The 27,659-nt window shown below is 44.8% G+C and overlaps 1 protein-coding gene across 3 annotated transcripts in view; it reads right to left on the bottom strand.

Moving 5' to 3' along the window:
• ARHGAP39 (Rho GTPase activating protein 39) overlaps positions 1-27,659 on the bottom strand; it is a 123,909-nt gene that overhangs the window by 53,808 nt on the left and 42,442 nt on the right. For all 3 annotated transcript variants that reach the window (XM_046642264.1, XM_046642265.1, XM_046642266.1), the window contains exon 2: positions 15,181-15,344. In XM_046642264.1, the coding sequence (XP_046498220.1) occupies positions 15,181-15,260 (80 nt within the window). In that variant the 5' untranslated portion in view covers positions 15,261-15,344. The remainder of the gene's footprint in view (positions 1-15,180; positions 15,345-27,659) is intronic.

Genomic DNA, 27,659 nt, shown 5'->3' with positions numbered 1-27,659 from the left:
TAAGTTTTAAATTTTATTACAGTTGAATTATAGTCGATTTCTCCTCTTCTGCCTTGTTTAAGAAATCTTCCCTATTTCTAGATCAAAAACATTCTCCAATAAGTTGATTTGACAAAGTTTTGCAGCTTTGCCTCTCATATTCAATTCGTTAACTACCTGAATCGATTTTGCTTACTGTGTGACATTTCATTTTCTGCACGTGGACAGCCAGGGGTCTCAGGATGGGTCGTTACACAGCAGCCTTTCTTCCAGGAGCGACAGTGTCGGACACTGTGCCTGAGCTCCCTGCTGGCTCTGTTGGCCGATCCTTCTCTGACCAGCACCACGTGGTCTTACCCACGACAGCTCTGCACAGTCAGCACTGCTGGGTCCCTACTTCTCTGCTTCATCAGGCATGTTTCGGCTGCTCTGGACTCTCGCTCTTCCCCATGGATTTTGGAATCAGCTTGTCAATGTGCATAAACATAGTAGGTGCCTTCGCTGGATCTATCCCAGGAGAATAGGGACGTCTTTGTGATCACTTAGTCTCCACCCAGACCATGGTGTATCCACACGTTTAGGTCTTCTTTAAAGGGTATGTACATCTTTTGTCAGATTTATTCCCAGGTTTTATACACATACACACACACCTGCTATTGTAAATGGTATTTTTACTCTTTTAAAAATAAAATCATGACATACAACATACACAGAAAAATGTACAGAATATAAAAATAAGTATAATAAACAATTATGTTTTAACATTTGTATAGCACTCATCAAGAAAAAAACAATGCAGCATCCCTGACATCTCCCCACGTCGCACTTCTGTTCACCTCGAGGAGACCACTATTCTGAGTTTTAAGGCAACCACTTCCTTGCTTTTATAGTTTTACCATCTCTGAAGACAACCTTAAACAAATTAGTTCAGGTGTGTCTATTTTTTAATAATATATTCAAACAAGAAAACTGTATACTTTGTATTTTGCTTCTTTCACTTACAGCTGAAACTCACTGGTGGTCTGCCCAGCCGCAACTTGCCCAAGCTCACTGTGTACAGTGTTGCACTGGATGAAGTGGCGGCACTTTATCAGTTCTGCTACTGACATCTGAGTTTGTTGTTTGGGGCTACTTCTCACAATTCTGCTGTGAACGTCCTTATACGGATGGTCCCCAACTTGGCATGGTTCGACTTAGTTTCAACTTTACAATGGTGCGAGAGTGACAGCAGTCAGTAGAAACTATGTTTCAAATTTTGAATCTTGATCTTTTCCTGGGCTAGCAATATGCTGTGCAATCCTCTCTCGTGATGCTGGGCGGCAGCAGCAAGCGCATTTCCAGTCAGCCCTGCAAGCACGAGGGTTAACAACCGACACGCTGACAACCCTCTGTACCCATACAACCAGCTGTTTCTCACTTTCAGAATAGTATTCGATAAATTACATGAGATATTTGACACTTTATTATAAAACAGGCTTTGTGTTAGAGGATTTTGCCCAATTGTAGCCTAACGTAAGTGTTCTGAGCACCAAGGCAGGCGAGGCTAAGCTATGAAATTTGGTAGGTTAGCTGTATTAAATGAATTTTCCACTTATGATATTTGCAACTCACCGCGGCTTTATTGGATGTAATCGTGAGTCAAGGAAGATCTGTATGTGACTCTGCAGCCTGGCAAGGAGACTGCAGCAGTGGGACGCTGGGCCCCAGGAGTAGACAGCAACCGTCCAGAGGACACTGACTTGCTCTCCCTGAGCGTGCACAGCACAGTCTGTTACTCTACACCCTGGCCTGCCTGTTGATGTTTTAATGTTTGCATCATTCATTTTATAAAGAATTTTCTGATTGTTGTTGGTGTACAGAAATGCAGTTTATTTTGTATATTATTTTATAAGCAATCTTGCTAAATTTTCTTGACTCTACTGTAGATTCACTTGTGAATAAACAAGGAACAAACCTATTTTCATTTGTGTATGATATAACATGATTATGTAGAAACACAATCAATTTGGCAGATAAATGGTTAAAATGAATAATTCTCCATCTATGTGTTCTGCAGTTTACTATGATACGGATTCAGGTGTGGGTTCATTTTTAATTATTGAAATGAAGGATTTGGGGAACTCCTGGATCTGAGGGTTGACTCTTTAAACAATTCTGGAAAAATTTCCACATCATCTTTTCAAATACCCCCCCTCCCCCACGCCCTTGCCTCTTTCTGGAACTCCCATAGAAGATTCGTCATGCTTGTCACAGGAGCCCCTGTGCCTGCATGTGGCTCACACTTCCCATCCATGTCTCGTCTGCCGCTTACCAGATCATTTCTTTAGTTCCTCTTTCTACTTCATTAATTCTCTCTTTGGCTGTGTTCAACCTGCTAGTTCTTTTCCAAATCTCCATTGTCATTCTTCAGGGTCTTTTGTTCTCTGCACACATTTGTGAGCTTATTTCTTTAAAAAAAGCTACTCTGACCCTGATAATTTCAATATTGGCATTTTTATGGGGCTGTTCCTGCTGAGCCTCACTTGTTATGCCTTGTTTCCTTGTGTGTTTACCCTCTACCCCTGGATTTGTCCCACGTCCTTCTCTGCTCCTGCAGCAGGACTGTGCAGTGCTACCGGAGGAAACCCTATGACGGGGAGGATGGGCGGCATGGTGCGAAGCCTCTGCAGGAGCCACTCCAGGCTCCAACACGCTGTCCATGGTACCATGCAAAACGATCAGTATTCTGAAGCCTCACCTCTCTCTCACCTGCTCCTCTCTGTGAACGTCCTAATGACTGCCTTGCAGAGAACCCAGAGGGTGGTGAGGGTTACTTAGCAGCGGCTTCCCCTTGAGACCCTCAGTCAGCACATGGTTTGGCCCCTCACACCAACTCCACTCCTTCTCTGCCACACTCGCAGCAACGAAACTTTCGGACCCCAGGAAACCAGCAGGTGCACAATGCTGGCTCCCAGAGCTCCATCAAATACCCCTTTAGGGAATCACTGCTTCTGTGGGCGTTGTTGCCCTGAGTCTCAACGCAGGACTGTGACGTCCTAGGTGCCTGGAACCACAGCAGCCCTGCTTCCCTACTCCGTCCTGAGGGTGCACCCCTCCCCTGCTGCGAGCCACCTCCTGGCCCAGCACTGAGCCCCTGGACCCCCTGCCTTCTCCTGCCTGGACCACCCGGCTGGTTGCTGGCTGGCCATTTTCTATACTGAGTTTGGAGCAAACTGCTAAACCTGGGAGTTGGGTCACTTCACTGGGCCACCTCAGGGATGGAGTGCACTCCCACCAAAGCTCATGGCTCTGCTCTCAGCTTCCTGGTCCACTGGGCTCTGCTCACGGGACAGCTGACAGCCCCAACCCATGGAGCCCCTTGCATGGGCACCTCCTTTCTCCCACCAGGCAGACATCAGGACTCCATGGGCAGCCACCCCATGCTGAGAGGCACTGATCTGCATGGGCCAAAGAACATGAAAGGGACCTGCTGGGACTCTGAAGAAGATGGTTGGCTGACCGAGGGCTCTCTCCGTTGTAGGAAGAAAAAAGAGTGCTGGGACAACGCTGGGGGAACCCAAAGAAGGCACCTGTAGGCAGAGGCCTGGAGGCCAAGGCAGGAACTGTGGGTCTTGCTCGGGTGAAGAGGGAAGCCACTCAAAGGTTCTGGACAGGACTGACATGGTCTCACTCAGGCTGATCTGGGGGAACAAGGATGGAGGCTTCAGGAAGGCGGGGCAGGAGCCTGCCCCATGGGCAGATCGAGTGTGTTCCCCAAGGGCCAGGAGATGGGAGGGGAGGGGAGCCTGAGCAGTTAGGAGAGGAGCAGGCCCCTGTGGGTCCCGGGTCAGAACTCAGGGCGACATGGACCCCTGAGCAGGGGCAGAGAGGATGCAGGAGACCAAGGGCTCAGAGACGGGGAATCGATGGCTCAGCCGATGCTGCACCTCTGGTACTCCCTGCAGGGAGGAAGGGAGGCACCCGTGGCTCCCCGCAGGCAGCTGCCCCACGATGGGGACCCCTGAACCTCACCTCACACAGCCACGCTGCTCTTCTCTCCTGGCTCATAGCGTTTGGATTTGGCCAGAACACAGTCCCGACACTCCCAAAGGGAGGACTGTTCAAGCAGAGAAGCTCAAAGAGCCCTGAACTGAACATTCTAAGCCCTAAAGAAGCAATACCAATTCTTATTTTTGCTTTAAATACACTTTCAAATGAATTTAATGGTTATAATTCTCTCTGAACAAAGAATAGTGTTTGTTCCCTTTTTAGCACGATCCTGTTTGCATGTGGGCAGGACCCCCACTTTCTCAGAAGAATGTTCTGGGTACCTCCTGGGGTACAGCATTGAACGAAGACCCCCAGGGAACCAAGGAGCAGAGAATGCGTGCCGGACAGGGAGGCCGGGCAGACCCTGCACAGAGCGAGGCAGGGATGGAGTGGAGCCAGGGCCAGCCGGTAGTCAGCTCCTCCACCCAGACTCCTACTGGGCAGGTGGGGAGAGTGGACTTTGTGCAGATGGGAGAAGACGCGTTTCATCCCTGGAGTCAGTGCCATCCACACCCAGCACTCGGTCAGTGCAAGGACACTCGGTCACCCGGCGTGTAACAGAGAAACCGCTGAAACTGCCCTGGGGGCTTTGCTGCTGGGAGGAGGGATCATGACCCTGCAGGTGACGGACTGACAGCAGCAGCCCACTGACACCACCAGAGCTGAGACTGAGAAAGGTTTATTTGGCAACAGTATTTAGAATGACTTTGGAGGAAAAAATAAGACATTTGGTGAAAGTGGTGGAAGGATATCAGATGACCGCGATTTCCCAGGTTTGGACTGAGGCTGTGGGGCAATACCTGAGGGCCACAGACTGGTCTGCAGCCCTCCTGGTTCCAGCTCTCCCCAGCATGCTCGGTGTGGCATGTACTAAAGTCAACATAAAGGGACCTTCCTGTTTTCCCCAATTCTTGGAGACATTTACTTGCAGACAATGATCTGTTCAAATAAATACTTCCTGAACAAACAATGAGCGTCAAGTACATGCCAGGCAACTTACCAGGTGAAATGGATGCAAGCGTGACCAAGTTCATTCCCTGCCCTCCAGATTCTTACAAAAAGGGTGCCAGGGTCATTCACTGGAGAAAGAACAGACTTTTCAACAAATGGTGCTGGGACAGCTGGAGATCCACAGGCAAAAGAATGAAGCTGGACCCCTACCTCACACCAGACACAAAAGTTAATTCAAGATGGATCAAAGCCTAAATATGTAAGAGCTAAAACTATAAACCTCTTAGAAGAAAACACAGGGGTCAATCTCCATGACCTTGGATTTCACCATGGATTCTTATATCTGACACCAAAAGCATGAGCAACAAAAGAAAAATAGATAAATTGGACTTGATCAAGACTTAAAAATTCTGTGCTCTAAGTGATACCACCAAGAAAATGAAAAGACTTGAAACCATAAAACTTCTAGAAGAAAACATAGGCAGGGGCTGGCCCTGTGGTCGAGTGGTTAAGTTCATGTGTTCCGCTTCGGTGGCCGAGGGTTTCACCGGTTCGAATCCTGGGCACAGACATAGCACTGCTCATCAAGCCAAGATGAGGCGGCATGCCACATGCCACAACTAGAAGGACCCACAACTGAAAATACACAACTATGTACCGGGGGGGCTTTGGGGAGAAAAAGGAAAAATAAAATCTTTAAAAGGGAAAAAAAAGAAAACATAGGCAGTAAGCTCTTGACATCACTCTTAGCAATACTTTTTTGGATCTGTCTCCTTAGGCAAAGGCAACAAAAGCAAAAATAAACATGGGGGACCACATCAAACTAAAAGCTTCTGCACAGGGAAGGAAGCCATCATCAAAACGAAAAGGCAACCTACTGAATAGGAGAAAATATATGCAAATCATATATCCAATATAGAGTTAATACCCAAAATATAGAAAGAATTCATACAACTCACTACCAAAAAAACAAGCAATTCAGGGGCTGGCCCAGTGGTGCAGTGGTTAAGTTCACACATTCCACTTCGGAGGCCCAGGGTTTGCCAGTTTGGATCCTGGGTGTGGATCTACGCACCCCTTGGCAAGCCATGCTGTGGCGGGCACCCCACATATAAAATACAGAAAGATGGGCACAGATGTTAGCTCAGGGCCAATCTTTCTCAACAAAAAGAGGACACAGATGTTAGCTCAGGGCTAATCTTCCTCAAAACAAACAAACAAGCGAGCAAGCAATTCAATTGAAAAATGGGCAGAGGACTTGAACAGATACTTTTCCAAAGAAGACACACAGATGGTCAACAGACATATGAAAAGATGCTCAACATCACTGATCATCAGGAAAATAGAAATCAAAACCACAGTGAGAAATCACCTCACACCTGTCAGAATGGCTGTTATCGAAAAGACAACAAATAAGTGTTAGCGAGGATGTGGAGAAAAGGGAACCCTTGTGCACTGCTGGTGGTGATGTAAATTGGTGCAGCCACTATAGAAAACACTATGGTGGTTCCTCAAAAAATTAAAAATAGAACTACCCTATGACCCAGCAATTCTACTTCTGGGTATTTACCCAAAGAAAACAAAAACATTAATTTGAAGAGAAATATGCACCCTTATGTTCACTGTAGCATTATTTACAACAGCCAAGATATGGAAGCAACCTAAGTGTCCACTGATAGAGGAATGGATAAAGAAGATGTGGTATATATATATGTACAATGGAATATAACTCAGCCACAAAAAAGAATGAAATCTTGCCATTTGCAACAACATGGATGGACCTAGAGGGCATTATGCTAAATGAAATAAGTCAGTCAGAAAAAGACAAATATCGTATGATTTCACTTATATGTGGAATCTAAAAAACAAAACAAAACAGAAACAAACTCACAGGTACACAGAACAAACTGGTGGTCACCAGAGTGGAGTGGGATGGGGAACAGGAGAAACAAGCGAAGAGGATTAAGAGGTACAAACTTGCAGTTATGAAATAAATAAGTCAGGGGGGTGTAACGTGCAGCATGGGGAATTCAGTCAATAATATTGTAATAACTTTGTATGGTGACAGATGGTTACTAGACATTATGGTTATCATTTCATAATGTATATAAATGTCAAATCACTATGTTGTACACCTGAAACTAATATAATATTGTGTGTCAATTATACTTCAATTAAAAAAAAAGAAAATGAACAGACAACCACCGAATGGGAGAACATATTTGTAAATCACGTATCTGATAAGGGACTTGTATCCAGAATATATAAAGAACTCTTACAACTCAATAATACAAACACAAATAACCCAATTAAAAATGGGCAAAAAAATCTGAATAGACATTTCTCCAAAGAAGATATACGAAGAGCCAACAAGCACATACGAAGGTGCTCAATATCATTAGTCATCAGGGAAATGCAAATCAAACCACTTGGAAGATCATTTCACACCTGCTAGTATGGCTGTAATCATAATTTTTTAAAAACCATAATAACAAGTGTTGGAGAGGATGTGGAGAAACTACAACCTTTATGTACTGCTGGTGGGAATGTAAAACGGTACATCCGCTTTAGAAAAGAGCTTGGCATTTCCTCAAGAAGATAAACAGAGAGTTGTTGTCTGACACAGCGGTTCCACTCCTAGGTAGATACCCAAGAGAAATGGAAACACACATCCACACAGAAGCTTGTACATGAACGTTCACAGCAGCATTGTTTACGGTGGACACAACCCAACTGTCCAATACCTCATGAATGGATAAACAAAATGTGGTATATATCCACACAAGGGAGTATCATTCAGTCATAAAAAGGAAGCCCTGACACAGGCTACAACATGCACGAACCTTGAAAACATGCTGAGTGAAAAAAGCACGTCACAAAAGACCACCTATGGTGTGATTCCGTTTGTTTAAATTTTCCAGAACAGACAAATCCAGAGAGAAAGCAGATGAGTGGGGGCAGGGGAATGGCAGTGGCTGCTAATGGGAAGGGGTTTCTTTACGGCGTGGTAAAAATGTTCTGGACATTTTTGCACAACCTTGTGAATGTACCAAAAACACTGACTGTACACTTCTAAGGGTGAGTATTATGGTATGTGAATCATATCTCAGTTAAAAGAAGGACTGCCACTGGAGGAGAATCCAGCAGGTACAGGGGCAGTGGGCTGGGGTGCTCGCCACGAGAAGCAGAGGGGCCCTGGGGTGCAGAGGTCCAACACTTCCTAAAGGACAGCTGGTGTCCAGGAATAGAGCATGTGCTCCAGAGACCGATGGGGAGGAAGGACCTCTGGGCTCTAATCTGAGTTAGCCATGGCCTGAGTGGGTGCTGGGGCGTTGGTAAATGCTCAGCCCTAGGGCGCCCCCACTGGCCCCCCACACACCAGGGTCCCTTCTGGGCCGTGGGCCCTCCTCAACATCAGCCCCCACCACAGACACCTGCTTGCCTCAGTGTCCCCAGTAGCCCCCGCTCTTCTCTTTACCCCCTTCTTGCCTGCAAAGCTCAGTTTCTGGGGCCAGCAGGCCTCTCACAGCTGATATAACGGTCTCGTCCATCCTTCTATGGAATGTCGGTGTTTGGTAGAGACCTCACTTTTCCTTAGATTTTCAAAGAATAGTCAGTCCTCCTCTGTACTGAATTCCCATCACCTACACTGACAGGCCACTGTGTTTCCTGGACAACACCCTTCTGCAGGGTGCTGTCTTGTCCTTCTCCTGCTCCCTAAAGGCAGCTGGTGTGACCACAAAGACTCTGAGTCCCAGACCCCAGCAGACACCACACCCATTCTCGATACTGCACAAATTCATCAATGGAGACAGCAGCCTAAGAGCAAAACCTTGGGAACGGGCAGAGAGCCCACGGAGTCCCCACAGAAGAAGCAGTGGAGCCCTCGTGGGTCCTCTGCACCCCTCTCACGCTACCAGCCTCACTGTCCCTGCGAGTGCCTGCCATCTGCCCTCCTCCTGCCGGGACGGCCACACCATGCTGAGTCTCCCTCCTCTACAGCCCTGCCCAAAGAGCAAACCCCTCCGCTTCCCCCGACTGGCGGACTCTGCTCAGTGCAGTGCCCCGGCTCCTAACTAGGGGCCTGGGTTCGGTCGTCCCTCCCAAAGGGCAGGAGGGCTGCATGTGTGGAGCCTTGAGCACCGCCTGGGAAGGTGAAGGCAGCACGCGCATGGCCCTGCCTGCACCCAGGTGCTGCTCTGACACAGGGAGGTTCCATGTTTCAGGAAACAGAAGCTTGTACCAATTGAAAACTGGCGATGCAGCACAACAGAGGAGACAACCAGTGCGGAGCTCCACACCCACGGGCCTCGTCTGCTCTGCCAGTGCTGCCTAGGCTTTGGCGGAGACTGCTGGACTAACTGTGACACCCAATGGTCCTTCTGGACTTACAGGTCTAGCCCAAGTCTGCGTGGTCACCTGTGTCCCCATGGACACTGGGAGAAGCATGCACACCTTCCACCAGCTTGGCACTGCTCTCCCTGTCTTCTCCTTCTGGGCTTGGCCCAAGGGATCCCCCCAAAATCGCCTCAGTCATGACTCAGAGCCCCAGGACACTTGCACCTGTGCCTTCCTGAGCCTGCCCAGCAGCATCAGCAACTCCTCTCACGATGTCCCAGAGCAACCGGGGTTCTCGGCCATGATCAGGGCAGCCACAGTCCTTCCCTCAGAGCGAGAGCAGAGCTGACACTTCTCACACCTCAGTGCGTGATCAGAGCCAAGAAACCACAGAAACTCCTTCTGGTTTCACCATTGCCCCTGAAGGAGGCAGAGAAGGAACTGGACAACCCAGAGCATTGCAATCACTTTCTGCGCCTGGAGGGTCCAGTGCTCTGAGCCCTAAAGACAACAGGAGCATTAAGACCTCAGGAAAAGGACGTGAGAGAGTGAGACTGAAGACAAGAGATGGTGTCACAGGAGCAAGACAACAGCAAGAACACAGTCCTGGGAACACGCCAGCAGGGCGCATGATCTTCATGGGGTGCATGATGGACCTGAAAGCCCGAGGAGGAGGCCTCCATCAGGGGCGGGGGCACTGGCTTCACCACAGCTGGCACTTCTCCCAGAATTAGCTTGTTATCTGGATATACCAGCAGTCAGACTCCCAACAGGACATTGTTTCTGAGAAAGGCGGGCAGACTAATGCTATAGAGAAGAACAAATGACCAAGAAGAGGCCAGGTGCTTTCGAAAGGAAGGACTGGAGAGGGTGGGCATAAAGACCCGGCAGGAAGCCGAGGAAGGCAGTGAGCTCAGGCGCAGAGGGGCGGACAGCACAGAGCCCCTTGCAGATGTGCACCCGTGGGGGAGAGGTAGCATCACAGACTCGGGAGGTGATCGACTGCCCACAGGGAAGGCCATCCAGGTGGATACACAGTAATTCACGTGAAAGGCAAAACCTTAAAACATTTGGAAGAAGAGTTTCATGAGCTCATTTAGCAAAGGGTTTATTGAATAAGACAAAAAAGCACAGAGAAAAGACAGTGAGACAGAGTATGTCAGAGCTTAACATGTTTGTTCACCAAAAATCAAAACCAACACAAAAATGTGAGCACAGACCAAGACAAAATATTCCATGTGTGTAATCAACACAGGACTGCTATCCAGAATGCACAGGCAAGTCTGCCAATCAGAGAAGCTAAGACAAACAATTCTACACAGCAAAAGGATGAGACAATCCCCAAAGGAGGAAAATGAGGAGCCAAGAACACACAGACACTCAATCTCCCAGGCATCAGGCACGGACACTAAAACCACAGACTGACCACTGACCAAGAAGAAAATGGATGGAGCAGGCACGCTGTGGTAGGGGAGGAACGGGCAGAACACCCCAGAGAGCATCCAGCATCTGTGCAGGCTGGAGACACCAACCCTGCAGCTGCCATGGAGCCTTCAGTGGGAGGCACAGCCACGCCCACAGCCGCAGGATCACACACAGGTGCTCTGTGGCATGACTGCCTGCAGGGCCCTCTGGGGCACCGTCTATAAAAGGAAAACTTGGAACCCAATGGCATGGGTGCTGTGGGAGGACAGCTGGTGTTCCGTCAGGTGCTGACCGTGCCCCATGATGGCCCATGAACCATAGGGAGAGTCAGCATGAGAGCTGGCCAGAAAGAAGCAGACAGATGCTGTGCAGCCTGGGTAAGTCAGGGTGTGGCTGGGCACGTGCACAGAGGTCAGTGGAATCACCAGAAGGGCAGAAGCAGATCCAGTTCCTCATGGAAACTTAGGACAGACAGCTCCGACCAGGGCACAGGCAGCCTTTAACAAATGGTGCTGGGACCATTCGATAGCATTTAGGAAATGAAAAAGTCGGACTCATCCCTCACCACACACAGGAATAAACTCCAAGTGGATCCAGGATGTGAACATAAAAGCAAAACTATACCAGCACCATCAGAAAGCTTTGGGCTTTGCCCCCAATCTGGGTGAAGTGAAAAACTTTCTAACGGTGACTAAAGATACAGATGCACTAAAAGAAAAGGTCAATAAACTGCAAAATAAAAAAAGTTTTGGCTTTTTGGACATATTTGATGAAAATATTAAATATTTGCATTATAAATTATAGGTACAGGGCTCATATCCTTAATACACAAATTTGGAGAAGAAAAAACAAAATATATTGTAGAAAAATGGGTATAAGATAAGAATAGACAATTCACACAGGGAAGACATGCCACTTCACCTGGCATCAGACATAAAAGCCTGGCCACACTGGGACCCTCGGCACACAGGCATAGCACACACGACTCCCTGGAGGGCACACGGTGGACAACATCCCCAAGTCAGCAACCCCTTGCCCAGATTTACCTGAAGAAACACCTCCAACAACACAAATTACATGAGCAAAGGTTCTTCGCTGCAGAATCCTGGAAGCTACCTCAATGTCCAACATGGGACTGGCTGACACACACAACCAGGAAGCTGCAAGGCAGGACGAGCTCTGTGACCCGAGAGGCAGTGATCCAGTGGGTCCTTCCAGACAGACACTTAGATCAGCCAGGAAACCTACCTGCTAGAGGCAGGTGTGGGGCTTGGAGAAGCTCTACGAGGAGCGGCTCCTCTCTGAATACACCTTTTGTATACTGTCATCTTTTGGAAGAACGTGAATGGTCCACATGTTTAAAAAACAAAATTAAATCAGTAAGAAGGGGAAAGGGGAGGAAAACAACTCAAACTAAAACAAATGAACTCAACTGTATTTCAGTGAACATCAGGACCACAACAAGGGGAATAAGGACTAATCCCAGTAACTTGTGCACACAGGGCCGGACACTGTTCCTGCTCCTGGGTGGAGTGTGCATGCGGGTGCAAATAAATACTGAACTTTGTTTTTAGTGTATATATATACACACACACACACACATATTTTTGTAGTGGAATGAGAGAAACAATTCTGGACATACTATCAGATGAGCCAATGAGTAGATGCAGTGGTTCTCTGGGAGCAGAGTTCTCACCCAGGAAGAGGGGATGTGACCGAGGAAGGGGAATGGACTGGAATTGGAAGTGTTGGTGTGAACTCAGCAATTCTAACATGTGTATGTTCATGTGCACATTTGTGTACATATTTTCTAGTCTGTCAGTGCTTAAAGGGCCAGGAAGCCACCACACTGTGGGAGCCATGAGCATACTATACATGCAGACTGGTCCTCCAGTACTGCTACTCTGGCCCCTGGCCCCATAAGATGTTAACCACAACCCTGCTCAAAACAAGCCTAACACATTCTCTTTAGCTCGCAGAAAACCACAGAGAAAGGAAAGAGAAGATGGCTGAACAAAACCAGTCAAAACCCGTCGAAGGGGATTTAACCGACTTAACCTCACACAGACCCCACAGCTCACTATACGCTCACTGTAATACGTCACCATATTATAGAACACACCCCCAAACGCCATGACAGTTTACAGCTGCCATGGCAACGGCAGGACACAACCAAATAAGGAAAGAAAGAGGTGGCACCCTTGCTCCCAAGAACAGCCTGCCCATTTCCCCGAATAACTCTGCATATTCCTCCCCTTCATTACCTCAACCCCTTATAACAGCTGTTTAGTCACCCCAGGAGCTGAGAAGCTGATGTGTGTTGTTCCCACTTCTCCATTCTTTGGCCACTGAATAAAGTTTGTGCTATTGAATGCTCAGCTTCAGTCTCATTTCAAAGTTGAGACACCAAACAGATTAAGAACCTCAAGAGGAAGGGCAGAAGACACTTCCTCGGGTCTCTCCCCAGTTGGAGAGAGAGTTCAGTTGGTAACACTCCATTTTCCTAAAAGGAACCCGGGCTCCTGGGACAAACAGTTGCTCCAGGGTGGGGCAGCACAAGAGGCCTGGAGCATGTTGTTAAGCCAGAAGGAAGGAAAGCTCCAAGAATCACAGGCACATGGGAGACAGGAGCCAGCCTGGAGGAGTGCACCAGGCCAATCTGGGGCAACACTTAAAGCGAGAACTGAAGAGTTAAAACTTCCCTGAATTAGGGCGAAACTCTGCCTTGTGCCCACAAGGTTAACACAGGAAACAAAGTAACCAAAGTTTCTGAGCTGGTTTTACAGAACAGCAGGAGGACAGGGATAAGAGCAGCTTGCCCACAGCCCCCGCCTGACTAAGCATCTTGCAGGAGCATTGAGAAGCTAAAATGACTGTAAACTTCAGACATTACAGACTAAAAATCCACCGCATACAACACATAGAACTCCCCCGAATTTGCAGATGCCACCTGTGAAGAAATATGAAACAGCCGTGCCTGTGCAGAGGACTCTTAAAACTTAAGCTCCCAAGGCTACGTGCTCCCCTTCCCCTACCTAAAATCTCAGATAAAAACTCCTACCTTTTTCCCTTCTAGAAGGTGGATCTGAGTTTTAACTCCCCTCTCCTCATCTGGCTGACTTTCAATAATAAACCTTTCTCCTTGCCACAAGCCTGGCGTTCCGGTTATTGGCCCTCCTGTGCAGTGGGTAAACGAACCTGTGTTTGTGTTCAGCAACAACATGAGCACCAAAGAAATTAAGTGCAGGAATGAACTACAAACCACATAAAACAGAAAGGAATGCGTGAGTCCATAGCAAGAATGAACAAGTGAACACATTAACAGGGAGAAGGGGCTCCTGCTCTAGCAGGGTGCACAGGTGGGAGGAGTGCTGTAGTGGGGAAGTCGGCATTCTGTGCCCATCCGAGGTAAGACTGGATCGAGTAAGAAACAATCAGAACACCTAACCGTGCGGAGCATGGGTGGTGAGGGGAGAGCAGCCATCATGCCCAGGGACAGCGGACAAGCATAAGGTGGACGTGGGCCTGAGAGAGCCTGAGAAGGACACAACACTGCTGTGCAGCGTTCCACTGAGGAACCATCAGACAAATCCAAACCAGGTGCTCTACTTAAAAAAGGGCAACTATTACCTTAAAAAGTGTCAATGTCAAAAAAGACAGGGACAGGCTGCGGAAACCCTCCAGATGCAGCAGATGCAAGCCCAGCGGGGTGAGCTGGTGAGGCGAGTGCACGATGGCGGGGCCAGGAAATGCTATGAAGGATGACAGGGAACCAGCTGCCAGAGCTGGACAGGGCAGCAGAGGAGACCCGAGCCTCGCACTAGCAGATTTACTCAAAGTGACACCAGTCCTGGGGGAAGCGAGCAAACACTGGCCCATGACCTGAGCGACTCAACCCAAGATGACTCAGAGAACAGCACTGTGTGTGGAGGGAGGAGGGAGCACACGATGGCCACCAAGGGTGAATCTGGGCAAGAGGACACAAGTGGTCAGCGCACTGTCCTGTTTTTGCAACTTTTCTGTTAGTATGGAGTTATTTCCAAATAAAGCTAAAAATTAGAAAAATAAGAATGAGAAACTATGGCTACTGCCTCAGCATAGATCTTTGCTCAGAGGAGCATAAAGAACTGGGCTCAGCCACAGGGCCTGCAGGGTGTCCAGCCCAGGCAGCAAGTCCACCTCAGTGAGGAGAAGGCCCTTGCCCGGTCATGCATCTGCAGCAGGAAGTGGGGCCACACCCGGGGACTGAGCTTCCCCAGGGGAGGTCAAACTCAGAAGTAAGCACAAGTCAGCTCTGAAGGAAAGTGGCCCCAGTCCTGCTGTGTGTAGGCGGGACAGCAGCTCCTCCGCCACAGCACTGGATAACAAGCCAAGAGTCCTTCTCCTAAAGGAAGAGAGTGCTCCATCCCACTCAGCCACTCCTCTGGAACTTAGCGTGCACAGACAGCCCCTCCTTACCTTGTGCTTGACCCTGAGACCCGCGGCTCCTGCGTGCCAGCATGACGGCTCTCACATTCGTAGTCTTGAGCCTGGGACATTGCAGCCCTTTCCTGAGGACCGAGTGGACAGACGTCAGCGGGTCATCGGGATGCCCCTCCAGTGTCAGTCGGGAAGGCGCCACCCTGTGAGAGAGCAGAGTCTCTAAGCACGTAAATTCAGAAAACGTCTTATTACACCTTTGGGTTTCAGGAAGCAATAACAGCCCAGTGCTCTGGCGAGAATGAGGAATACCCAGGCCTAAGCGTGGTTTCCCACTCCCTGCACCCTGCCCTGAACCCCAGCTGGGCCAGCCCTGCCCAGCTCCCTGCAAGCGGCCTGCCGCCCCGAGACATAGTGTCCTCAGCTGCCAGATAGGGACAGCACCACCACCTCGTGCCACTGTGGCTATGTGCAGGAAGTGCTCAGCAAGGGCCACCCCATGGCAACACTCAAGAAAAACTGATGCACACGTAGGGTTTCCTGGTTTATGACAAAGAGTAGACTTTTCAAAAACAGTGTCGTGTTGGCTGGATATATACATGGGGGAAAAAAGAACCTTGACCCCTACCTCATCCAATACACAAAACTCAGTTATACATAGATCTAATTGTAGATCTAATGTAGATCTAAATGTCAAAAGTAAAACAATAAGCCTTCTAGAAAAAACGTCTAAGAAAATCTTTGTGGCTTTACACTAGGTACAGATAACTTAATCAGGCACAAAACACCACTAACCACAAATGAAAAATGCATAAATTGGTCTATAGTAAAATTAAGAACTTCTGTTTATCAAGACACCATTATGAGCAAAAAGGCAAGTCAGAGTGGGAAATATTTGCTATACAGAAGATGCACGGTACATCACATATAACACATGAGTGTATATGTATCTAATCTGCCATGTTTCAGAACATATAAAAATTCCTAGAAATAAATAATAAAAAGGCAGATAATCCAATAGAAAAATGGACAAAAGACTTGAATACTCACTTTACAAAAAGGAATATCTAAATGACTAATAAACACATGGAAATGTGCTCAACTTCACTAATTGTCAGAGAAATGCTAATTAAAAGCATAATGGGATACTGGTACACCCATCAAAATGGTGAAAACAGAGAGGAAAATCTATCACATGCTGGCAAGGATGTGGAGGCTCATCTACGGCTGCAAGAAACTGGCTAACCCACTCCAGACCACGGTTGCAGCATTTCCTAGAACTGCACATACACCCCCAGCCCAGCCACCCAGAGCTTCCACCTCTAGCGATGGAGGCCAGCAGAGGCTCACACATACGCTCTCCAAGACCTGCACACAGTGTTCCCAGAAGTCCTGGTCACGATGGCCAAAATGAGAAACTGCCAATGTTCGTCACAGCTGAATGGACACTCAAAGTGCACACAGGGGTCCACCCTCAACGACCCAGGTGAAGCTCCCAAACAGAAGGCGAGAGACAGAAGCCAGACATCACTGGACACACGGGGTTTGATTCCCTTACACAAGTGCACATCAGGCAAAGTCAGCCTCTCCTGTTAGAAATCAGGAGCAGCCGCCTCAGGTTGAGTAGTCACAGGAGGGGCCTGAGGGCCATGCCGCTCTGTTTCCAGCCAAGTGCCCTTTATACAAGTGTGGGTCTGTAAAAGCTCAGAGCTTCACGCCCGTGCTTTCACACTTTTCTGTATACATGCCTCGCTTCAGTAAAGTCTGCAGAAATAAGGAGCTGGGGCATCACTGGGGGCGCTCACCTCCTTGTGCCCTGTCCCCATCCGAGTTGGCATCAGGTCGGGGTCCTCCCTAGAAGAGGCCGTCCACAGATCTTAACTGTGCTATTCGAGGGGAAATAAAACAGGTTCAAAGCAGCAGGTGGGGGCATAGCCAGCCAGGGGCCCAAGGGGAGGAGATGGCAGGCCAAGCAGACACTTTCTCTAAGGCCCAGAGGACTCTGGTGCTGCAGGTCCAATCTGACTCGCTCAGTTCACGAGCTGGAGAAGGCTGACCTGGAGGACAGGCTCCCAGCCTTCTCCTTTCTGCCAGTCAAATGTCCACACAAATATTTACATAAATGCTGGAGACTAATAGGAACGCCAATTTTTAATTTTTATTTATTTATTTTTTGGTGAGGAAGACTGGCCCCGTGCTAACATCTGGCGCCGATCTTCCTGTTTTTGCCTGAGGAAGACTGTCACTGAGCTAACATCTGTGCCAATCTTCCTCTATTTTTTGTATATGGTATGCTGCCACAGATGGCTTGGTGAATGGTGTGTAGGTCATGTCCAGGATCCAAACTTGCAAACCCTGGGCTGCTGAAGCAGAGCACGAGAAGTTAACCTACACCACCAGGCCGGCCATTTTTAAAAATGAAAGTCAAGTGTTTCTAATTTCTTGTCTGTCTGAGAGAAAATAGGTAACCTTCTGGTATGGCTCCAACATTTAAAAAAAAAAATAAAAACACAGCAGTGTTAGTGAAATTTTGAGAAACTAAAAAGTATCTACCATAACCCGAAAGCAACTCAAATCAACCACCTCCACCTGTGTATCTCCTTTCAGTCTCGTCCCATTCTTCACGGCCGGTCTAGAGCAGGACACAGCAGTCGGCAAAGACGTCTACTTCAATGCATCTGACTGGCCCTCCTTGTCTCAGAGTTGCCTCATGCATCACCTCCTCCAGAAAGCCTTCTTCAATCTGAGACAGACACTAGGTCTTGGTGACCCCAAACACCCTGGGTCTGAAATCAGGTACTGTTAGTCCTCCAACTTTGCTCTTCATTTTTGAAGTTGTTTTCATTACTCTAGGTCCTTCACATTTCCATATGAATTTCAGAATCAGCTTCTCAATTTCTGCAAAGTTGGGAAGCTTGCTGGGATTTTGATTGTAGTTGTGTTGAAGCTATACATCAATATGAAGAAAACTAACATCGTAACAATATCAAATCTTCTAATCTATGAACATGGCATATCTCTCCATTTATTTAGGTCTACTTTCTTTCAGCGGTGTTCTGTAGGTTTGAGTGTACAGATCTCACACATATTTAGTCAGATTTATCCATAAGTATTTCATATGTTTGATGCTAGCAAAATATAAAACAATTTCCAATTGTTTGTTGCTAGCACAGAAATATACACAGGCATACTTTGTTTTACTGTGCTGCACTTCATTGCACTTCACAGATTTTTTTTTTTTTACAGGACCCTCCACCAGCATAAAGATTACAATTCACTGAAGGCTCAGATGATGGTTAGCATTTTTTAGCAGTATTTTTAAATTAAGGTAGTACACTGTTTTTTAGACATAATGGTATTGCACACGGAATAGACTACGTTACAGTGTAGTGTAAACATGTTTTATATGCACCTAGGAAGCCAAGAAATTCACGTGACTTGCTTTACTGCAATATTTGCTTTATTGTGGTGATCTGGAACTGAACCCAGAACATCTCCAAGGTGTGCCTGTAATTTGTTTTTGCATATTGGTCTTGTACATGTAACCCTGCTAAACAAACTTATTAGTTCTAATTGCGTTTTTTTTTTTTTTTTGGACTAGGATTTCTACATAGATGATCATGTCAACAGTGAACACCAACAACTGTGCTTCTTCCTTTCCAGTCTGGATCATTTTACTTCTTTTTCTTGCCTTATTGCACTGGCTAGAACTCCAGGATGATGATGAACAGAATGAGTAAGTGTGGACTTACCTAATCTTGGGGGAAAGTATACAATGTTTCACTATTAAGTACCATGTCAGTTGCAGGCTGTCAAGCCGAGGAAGTTGCCTAGAATTCCTAGCTGGCAGAGTTTTTTAAAAACATTAGGAATGGATGCTGGATTTTCTAAAATGCTTTTACTGTTTCTATTGAAATAAACACATGATTTTTCTTTTGTAGTTTCATAATAGTTGAAGTCTATTGATTAAGTTGCTAATGGTAAACCAACTCTGCATTCCTTGACAAATCCCAACTGGTCATCACATATTAGCCTTTTTATATATTATTGGATTTGATTTGCTAAAATGTTGCTAAGAATTTTTGCATCTATGTTCATGTGGGAGATTGGTCTGTACTTTTTTCTTCTTGTAATGTCTTTGGTTTTGGTAGCAGGGCAATGTGGGCATAATAAAACAAGTTGAGAAGTATTCCCTCCTCTCAATTTTCTTGAGAGTTTGTGTAGAATTCCTATTATTTCTTCCTCAAATGTTTGGTAGAATACACAAGTAAAGTCATCTGGGCATCTAGTTTTCTTTGTGGGAAGGTTCTTAATTACAAATTGGATTTGTTTAATAGAAATAGAGCTAACCGGGCTTTAAATTTCCTCTTGAGTGAGTTTTAGCGGTTTTTGTCTTTCAAGAAATTTGTCCATTTCATATAAGTTAAACTTACTGGCATAAAGTTGTTATACTATTCTTTTATTATCCTTTTAGGACCAATGGAGTCTGTAGCAATGCCACTTCTTTTGTTCCCGTTATCGATAACTTTTCACCCTTTTTACTAATCAGTCTGGCCAGAAGTTTGTCAATTTTACTGATCTTGTAAAAAAGACAGCTTTTGGTTTAATTTTCTCTATTGTTTTCCTGCTTTGTTTGATTAGTTTCTACTTTGATCTGTATTATTTCCTTTCTTTGCATTCTTTTGGATTTAATTTGCTCCTCTTTCTAGTTTAAAGTAAAAGTTGAGTTCAGTGATGTGCAACCTTTTAAAATATTAATCCAATTTAGGTATTCAGTATTGTAAAATTCCCCTTAGAGTACAGCTCTCCTGACATCCCACAATTTGATATGCTGTATTTCCATTTTCATCCAGTTCAAAAGCTTTCTAATTTCCCTTTTGATTTCTCCTTTGACTCATGGATCATACAGAATTATGTTATTTATTTTCCCAATAGCTGATGATTTTCCAGATATTTTTTATTGGTTTCTAATTTAACTCCATTTTTGTCAGAAAACCTATGGCACAGAAAAAATGGTCTATCTTGGTAAATATTTCATATGCACTGGAAAAAATATGCCGTTGGGTGGAGTGTTCTATAAAAGTCAATCAGGTCAAGTTGGTTGACACAGCCAATACGAATTTCTGGGCGTTTGTTCCATTGATTACTGAGAAAGCGGCATTGAGAGCCCCAACTATCATTGTGGATGTGTCTATTTCTCTTCGCAGTTCTAACAGTTTTTGCTTCATGTGTTTCACAGTTCTGCTTTTAGGTGCATAAAATTTATAGTGTCTTCTTGATGATTCACTTCTTTATCATTATGAAATATTTTTACCTGGCAGTTTTCCTTGTTTTGAAATCAGTAAGTTTGTTATTTATAGCAACCAGGCTTTCTTTCCATTAGTGTGAGGATTGTATGTCTCTTGTTTTCCTTTTAATTATTTGCATCTTTATATTTGTTGCCAGCATATATTTGGGTATTTGGTATATTTCCGCATTTTTATGCAATCTAACAATTTCTACCTTCTAATCAGGGTGTTCAAACCACCTAGATTTATGATTGTTGACATGGCTGGGTTGAAATCAATCATCCTGCTACTTGTTTTTGATTTGTCCCATCTGTTCTTTGTTCCCTTTTTCCGCCTTCTCTTGGATTAAGCATTTTATGTGATTCAGTTTTATCTCCACTGTTGACTTATCAGTTGCACATAATTCATTGTTTTGCTATTTCAGTAGGGGATTTGGATTTATAGTGTCCATGTTTAATTCATCACAGTCTGCCTTCATGTGACATTATACCATGTCAAGTCTATCAGTTTGCCATCTCTCCTCTCCTGTGCCATATTTGTCATATATTTTATTCAATATGTTATAACCCCCACTCTGCTACACTGCTATTATTTAAATAATTATCTTTTAAAGAGTTTTAAGTATTAAGAAGTATCTTATATGTTTAGCCATGTCGTTACCATTTCCAGGCTTCATCCTTTTGTGTAAATCCCGATCTCCACCTCATTTCCTTTTCCCGCAGCCTGAAGGATTTCCTGCAACATTTCTTGCAGTGAAGGTCTGCTGGTGTTAAATTCTTTCGGCTTTTCTATGTTTCAACACTTCATTTAAAAAGATATTTACTCAGATATAGAATTCTAGGTTGGCAGTTTTCATTCAGCATTTTCACATGCTGCTCTATTGTCTCCTCATTTGCATTATTTCCAGAGAAATGTGCTGTGTCTGTATCTTTATTCCTCTGCACGTAATATGTCTTTTTTTCTGGCTGCTTTTAAGACTTTTCTCTTCATCAGTGGTTTTGGGCAATTTAATTAGGTTGTGTCTTGTGTAATTTTATTCATGCTTCTTGTGTGTAGTGTTTGTTAAGATTGTTTGATCTAGGTTTATAGTTTTCATCAAATTTGGAAGCTTTTCAGCAATTATTTCTTTAAACAGTTTTTCTGTCCATCCCTTTCACTTTGGGAACTCCAGTTACACAAAAACACAGCCCTTTGCCAGTTGTCCCACAGCTCAGTCATGCTCTTGTTAACGTTTGTTTATTTAAAAGTACTTTTTCTAGGAGCCAACTCCACAGCCTAGTGGTTAAGTTTGGCATACTCTGCTTTGGTGGCCCAGGTTCAGTTCCTGGGCACAGACATATACCACCCATTGGCGGCCATACTGTGGTGGTGATCCACATACAAAATAGAGGGAGATTGGCACAGATGTTAGTTCAGGGAAAATCTTCCTCAGCAGATAAATAAATGAATAAAGAAAGAAATAAATAAAAATACTTTTTCTCTCCTTGTTTTAGTTTGGATAGTTCTTACTGCTTTGTCTTCAAGTTCACTAATCTTTTCTTCTGCAATGTCTAATCTGACACTAATCCCCTTCCATGTGATTTGTATTCAGATATTTTAGTTTCAACTCTGGAAGTTTAATTTGGATTTTTTTTTTTTTAGTTCACTGTCTTTATACTTCACCATGTCTCTGCTTAATGTGCCCAATATTTCCCTTACCTTTTTGAACATAGGGAAAATAGTTGTAATAACTGCTTTACTGACTTTTGCTAAATCTAACATCTGAGTTTCACATCAGCTTTGATGGATTTTTCACTGCATTATGGGTTGTATTTTCCTGTTTCTTTCTATGCCTGGTAATTCTTGACTTGATGTCACACATTGTAAATGTTATTCTTTTGGAAGCTGTACATGTCTATATTCTTATAAACACCCTTGAGCTTTGTTTTGGGATACAATTCCTGGGAAACAGTGTGAAACTTTTGGTTCTTGCTTCTAAGACTGGGTAGGAGCACCAGATCGGCATCTATGCTAGGGCCAATTAGCCTCCACTGAGTAGTCTATCAAATGCCCTGAGTCATACAGACTCTCAGTCTGCCTGATGACAAGGCACTCTTCAGTGTTGTGAGAGCTCTGAGTGCTGCTCCCTCTAGTCCTTCCAGGTGATTCTTTCGCTGGCCTGTTAGCTTCCTCATACTCACCTGCTGATTAGCACTCTGCTGAAAACTTAGGAAGACGTTCTGCACATCTCTGAGCTCTGTCTGTTTGCAGCTCTCTGCTCTCTAGGACTCTTCTCTGAAAGCTCTAAGCTCCCTCTCCTGAACTCAGGGAGTCTGCCAGGCCCTGCCACCTCACACCACAACCTGGAAACCCCTCTAATGCAGTCAGCTGGGGAAATCTTTGGGTTCATCTTGTTAGAGTCTCGTCTCATAGGAATCACTGTACTTTGTTGCCTCATACCCAAAGTTCAGAAAACCAAGGTTCCACAAATATTGTCCAGCTTTTTATTATGTCCAGGTGCGAGGGTAAATCTGATCCTTGTTACCCATCTTGTACATAGGTAGAAATCCAAGTACTTTTATCTAGTATTGTACAGTTAAACAAATGAATCATTGTAACTGTGAGACTTGTCTCCCCCACTAGAGGGTAAACTCCCTGAAGGCGGAGATGATGTTTGTTTTGTTAACCACTACATCCTTGACACAGAGTGACCAATCAAAAATTTACTGAATAAACACATTCCTTAATCCGCCTGGAATTTATTTTGGCATACTATATAACTAAGGACTTAAAATGTTTGTCCTAGACTACATACTGAATGATTCCAAGTAGACGATAATCTGGAAAAGGCAAAACTATACTGATGGTAAAAAGATTGTGGCTGCCAGTGATTCAGGGGAGGGAGGAAGGGTGAATGGGTGAGCAAGGGGATTTTTTAGGGCAGTAAAACTACTCTGTATGATACCGCCATTGTGGATACCTGACACTACGCATTTCTCAAAACTCATGGCAGTTTACAGCAAAAAATGTGAACATTAATGTATACAAATTTCAAAGAAAATAATTTAGGAGGTCAAGATTCTCAGGATGGAATGCAGCATATTACAAAACAATCTAACTGCATTACAGATGTATAAAACAACTTCCCAGGGGATGGGGTAGGAGGAAAGGTGCTGCCCTAAGTCACTCTGGAAATTAGTGGAGGCTATAAGACGAAGGCACCAGGAACTGCATGTGAGCATGTGCTCCAGCTGATCAAGCTGTTCCAGGAGTGTGGTTTACAATTCTGACACTGCTGTATGTATAACCTGGAACCGAAGAATTAATCAAAAGGATGGCAGATGGTGGAAGCCAGGTTTCTCGCTATTAGAGTAGAAGGTTACAGACAAGCACGGGGAGGAGTCTAGAATGGCTCATGTGGTGATGGACTAGAGTTGGAAACATCAGTAGAAACTCATGCTTAGTGTAATATAGATAGAGATGGCCGCATCTAGAAATATTTATGTGTGTGGGTATATACATAGGTCAATATACACAAATATGTTTCCTGGCTCTGTGAGCTAACAGGTCTAGAAACAACAACAGCCTATAGCAATTAGCACACCCAGTGCCCAGATCTTGGCCCTAACACCATTCTACAGTGACAGGAACCAGGAATCCTTGCAGAAATGGCTGAAATGACTGAGGCAGGAAACAGACACGATAAGCCTGGAGGATCTTGTAAGCCAGAAAGTAAGTTAGAGCTAAAACAAAAACAAAACCCCACAATGATGGGGTCTGTCAGAGGGACAATGGAGCCAACTGAAAGAGCTCCCAAGGACCAAAGCTGGAGCAATTTGAGGAAAAAAGAAAGTCATATTGGATTATAACCCAAAGTATAAAATAAATATCCACAAATCCATACTGATATAAATAAATGAGTAAATAAGTAAGTAAAGATAGATAAATTTCTCTGCAAAAGAACAATCTATGTAATAAAGGCCATATATGACAAACCCACAGCCAACATCATACTCAATGGACAAAAACTGAAAGCCATCCCTCTGAGAACAGGAACAAGACAAGGGTGCCCACTTTCACCACTCTTATTCAACATAGTATTGTAGGTTTTGGCCAGAGCAATTCGGCAGGAAAAAGAAATAAAAGGAATCCAAACAGGCAATGAAGAAGTAAAACTCTCACTGTTTGCAGACGACATGATCTTATATATAGAAAACCCCAAAGAATCCATAGGAAAACTATCAGAAATAATAAACAGCTACAGCAAAGTTGCAGGGTATAAAATCAACATACATAAATCAGTAGCATTTCTATATGCTAACAACGAACTAACAGAAAAAGAACTCAAGAACTCAATCCCATTCACAATCACAACAAAAAGAATAAAATACCTTGGGATAAATTTAACCAAGGAAGTAAAAGATCTATACAACGAAAAGTACAAGACTTTCCTGAAAGAAATCGATAACGACATAAAGAGATGGAAAGAGATTCCACGCACATGGATTGGAAGAACAAACAAATAGTTAAAATGGCCATACTACCTAAAGCAATCTACAGATTCAACGCTATCCCAATCAGAATCCCAATGACATTCTTTACAGAAATTGAACAAAGACTCCTAAAATTCATATGGGGCAACAAAAGACCCCGAATTGCTAAAGCAATCCTGAGAAAAAAGAGCAAAGCCAGAGGCATCACAATCCCTGACTTCAAAGCATACTACAAAGCTACAGTAATCAAAAGAGCATGGTACTGGTACAAAAACAGCTGCACAGATCAGTGGAATAGAATTGAAAGCCCAGAAATAAAACCACATATCTATGGACAGCTAATCTTTGACAAAGGAGCTGAGGGCCTACAATGGAGAAAAGAAAGTCACTTCAACAAATGGTGCTGGGAAAACTGGACAGCCACATGTAAAAGAATGAAAATTGACCATTCTTTTTCATCATTCACCAAAATAAACTCAAAATGGATCAAAGACCTAAAGATTAGGCCTGAAACAATAAGTCTTCTAGAAGAGAATATAGGCAGTACACTCTTTGACATCAGTTTCAAAAGAATCTTTTTGGACACCATAACTCCTCAGACAAGGGAAACAATAGAAAGAATAAACAAATGGGACTTCATCAGACTAAAGAGATTCTTCAAGCCAAGGGAAAACAGGATTGAAACAAAAAAACAACCCACTAATTGGGAAAAAATATTTACAAGTTATCTATCCGACAAAGGGTTAATCTCCATTCTATATGAAGAACTCACACAGCTCAACAACAAAAAAATCAAACAACCCGATCAAAAAATGGGCAGGAGACATGAACAGACATTTCTCCAAAGAAGATATATGGATGGCCAATAGACACATGAAAAGATGCTCACCATCACTAATCATCATGGAAATGCAAATCAAAACTACACTAAGATATCACCTTACACCTGTTGGAATGGCAAAAATAACCAAAACAAAAAGTGACAAATGTTGGAGAGGTTGTGGAGAAAAAGGAACCCTCATACACTGTTGGTGGGAATGCAAACTGGTGCAGCCACTATGGAAAACAGTATGGAGATTTCTCAAAAAATTAAAAACAGAAATACCTTATGACTCAGCCATCCCACTACTGGGTATCTATCCTAAGAACCTGAAATCAGCAATTCCAAAAGTCCCATGCACCCCTATGTTCATTGCAGCATTATTTACAATAGCCAAGACGTGGAACCAACCTAAATGTCCATCAACTGATGATTGGATAAAGAAGACATGGTATATATATACAATGGAATACTTCTCAGCCATAAAAAGACAAAATCGTCCTATTCACAACAACATGGATGGACCCTGAAGGTATTATGTTAAGTGAAGTAAGCCAGACAGAGAAAGATGAACTCTGTATGACTCCACTCATAGGTGGAAGTTAAACACAGAGACAAAGAGGATTGATTGGTGGTTACCAGGGGAAAGGGTGGATGGGGGGATGGCACAAAGGGTGAAGCGGTGCACCTACAACATGACTAACAATAATGTACTACTGAAATTTCACAAGGTTGTAAACTATCATAATCTTAATAAAAAGTTTTAAAAAAAAAAGCAAAAAAAAGGAACAATCTATGTAGATACTCTGTCCCCAAAGAGGGTGAGCATGACTCTCCACTGTGACCTTCCTTCTAAAGCTGCAGAGTGGAATGCCTGGCAGACACCCCTCAGCCAGGGGGGTGCCCCATCCTGAGGCAGGGCGCGACACACAGGAAGACCAGCCTGGCTCAGCATGACTTCCTGGAGGGCACTTTTCTCTCCCTCACCTTGCTGCCTTAGCTCTACTGCTTCCGGAGCAGAGCATGAGGCAGCTGGGCTTGTACAAATATTCACCTAATCTCCCAGGTCCTATCCTGGCACTGGCCATTTTGTATCCAATTTTTCCAGAAACAGGATGCACTGTCTCAATGTACAAAGTCGCCCCTCCTTTACCCCAGGGAGGTCTGGCTTTACTTGTCCCCTCACACCCTGCACACTGCTTCTTCTCTGGACTCCAACACCCCCCACCACCTCCATCCAGTCTCCCTGCAGCCCTGATGCTCTAGCATCTTCTCTCTGACCACCTTTTTGTTTTTCTCTACACAGCATGTTGCTCCCAAGCAGCCCGTCCTCTGGGTGACTGACTCTTCAGCAGCATCCATCCTGGTATCTGCTGTTGCTCATGGGGCTCTCATGTTCATAATGGTTTTTTGTCTTTAATTTTCTTCCTCAGCTCTGCCAGCTCACTTTCTGTCCTTCTGCTATCTTATCTTGTCTTTGAACTCTTTTCTCTTAATTTACGTATCTTGAATTTGCTATTTTTTAGTATACAGAGAAGGTTCTATCTAAAATTTCCCTCTATTTCCTTGTTAATTCTTCTTCTAAATGTTTTCTTGACCAGCCGTTTAATTGTGCTCATTTCCTTTTTTCTTCTCCTTCTTTTACTGTCTACTTAGGGTCCCATGTTGGCTTCTAATTACTGCTCTTTTTTTTTAAGATTTTATTTTTCCTTTTTCTCCCAAAAGCCCCCCCCCCCCCCCCCCAGTACACAGTTGTGTATTTTCAGTTGTGGGTCCTTCTAGTTGTGGCATGTGGGATGCCACCTCAGCATGGCTTGATGAGCGGTGCCATGTCTGCGCCCAGGATCCGAACCAGCAAAACCCTGGGCTCCCGAAGCAGAGCACGGGAACTTAACCACTGAGCCATGGGGCCGGCCCCACTGCTCATCTTTAATAAGG

Source organism: Equus quagga, chromosome 16, assembly GCF_021613505.1.
Source record: "Equus quagga isolate Etosha38 chromosome 16, UCLA_HA_Equagga_1.0, whole genome shotgun sequence".
Taxonomy (NCBI): domain Eukaryota; kingdom Metazoa; phylum Chordata; class Mammalia; order Perissodactyla; family Equidae; genus Equus; species Equus quagga.
This window is presented reverse-complemented; position numbering and strand designations above follow the sequence as displayed.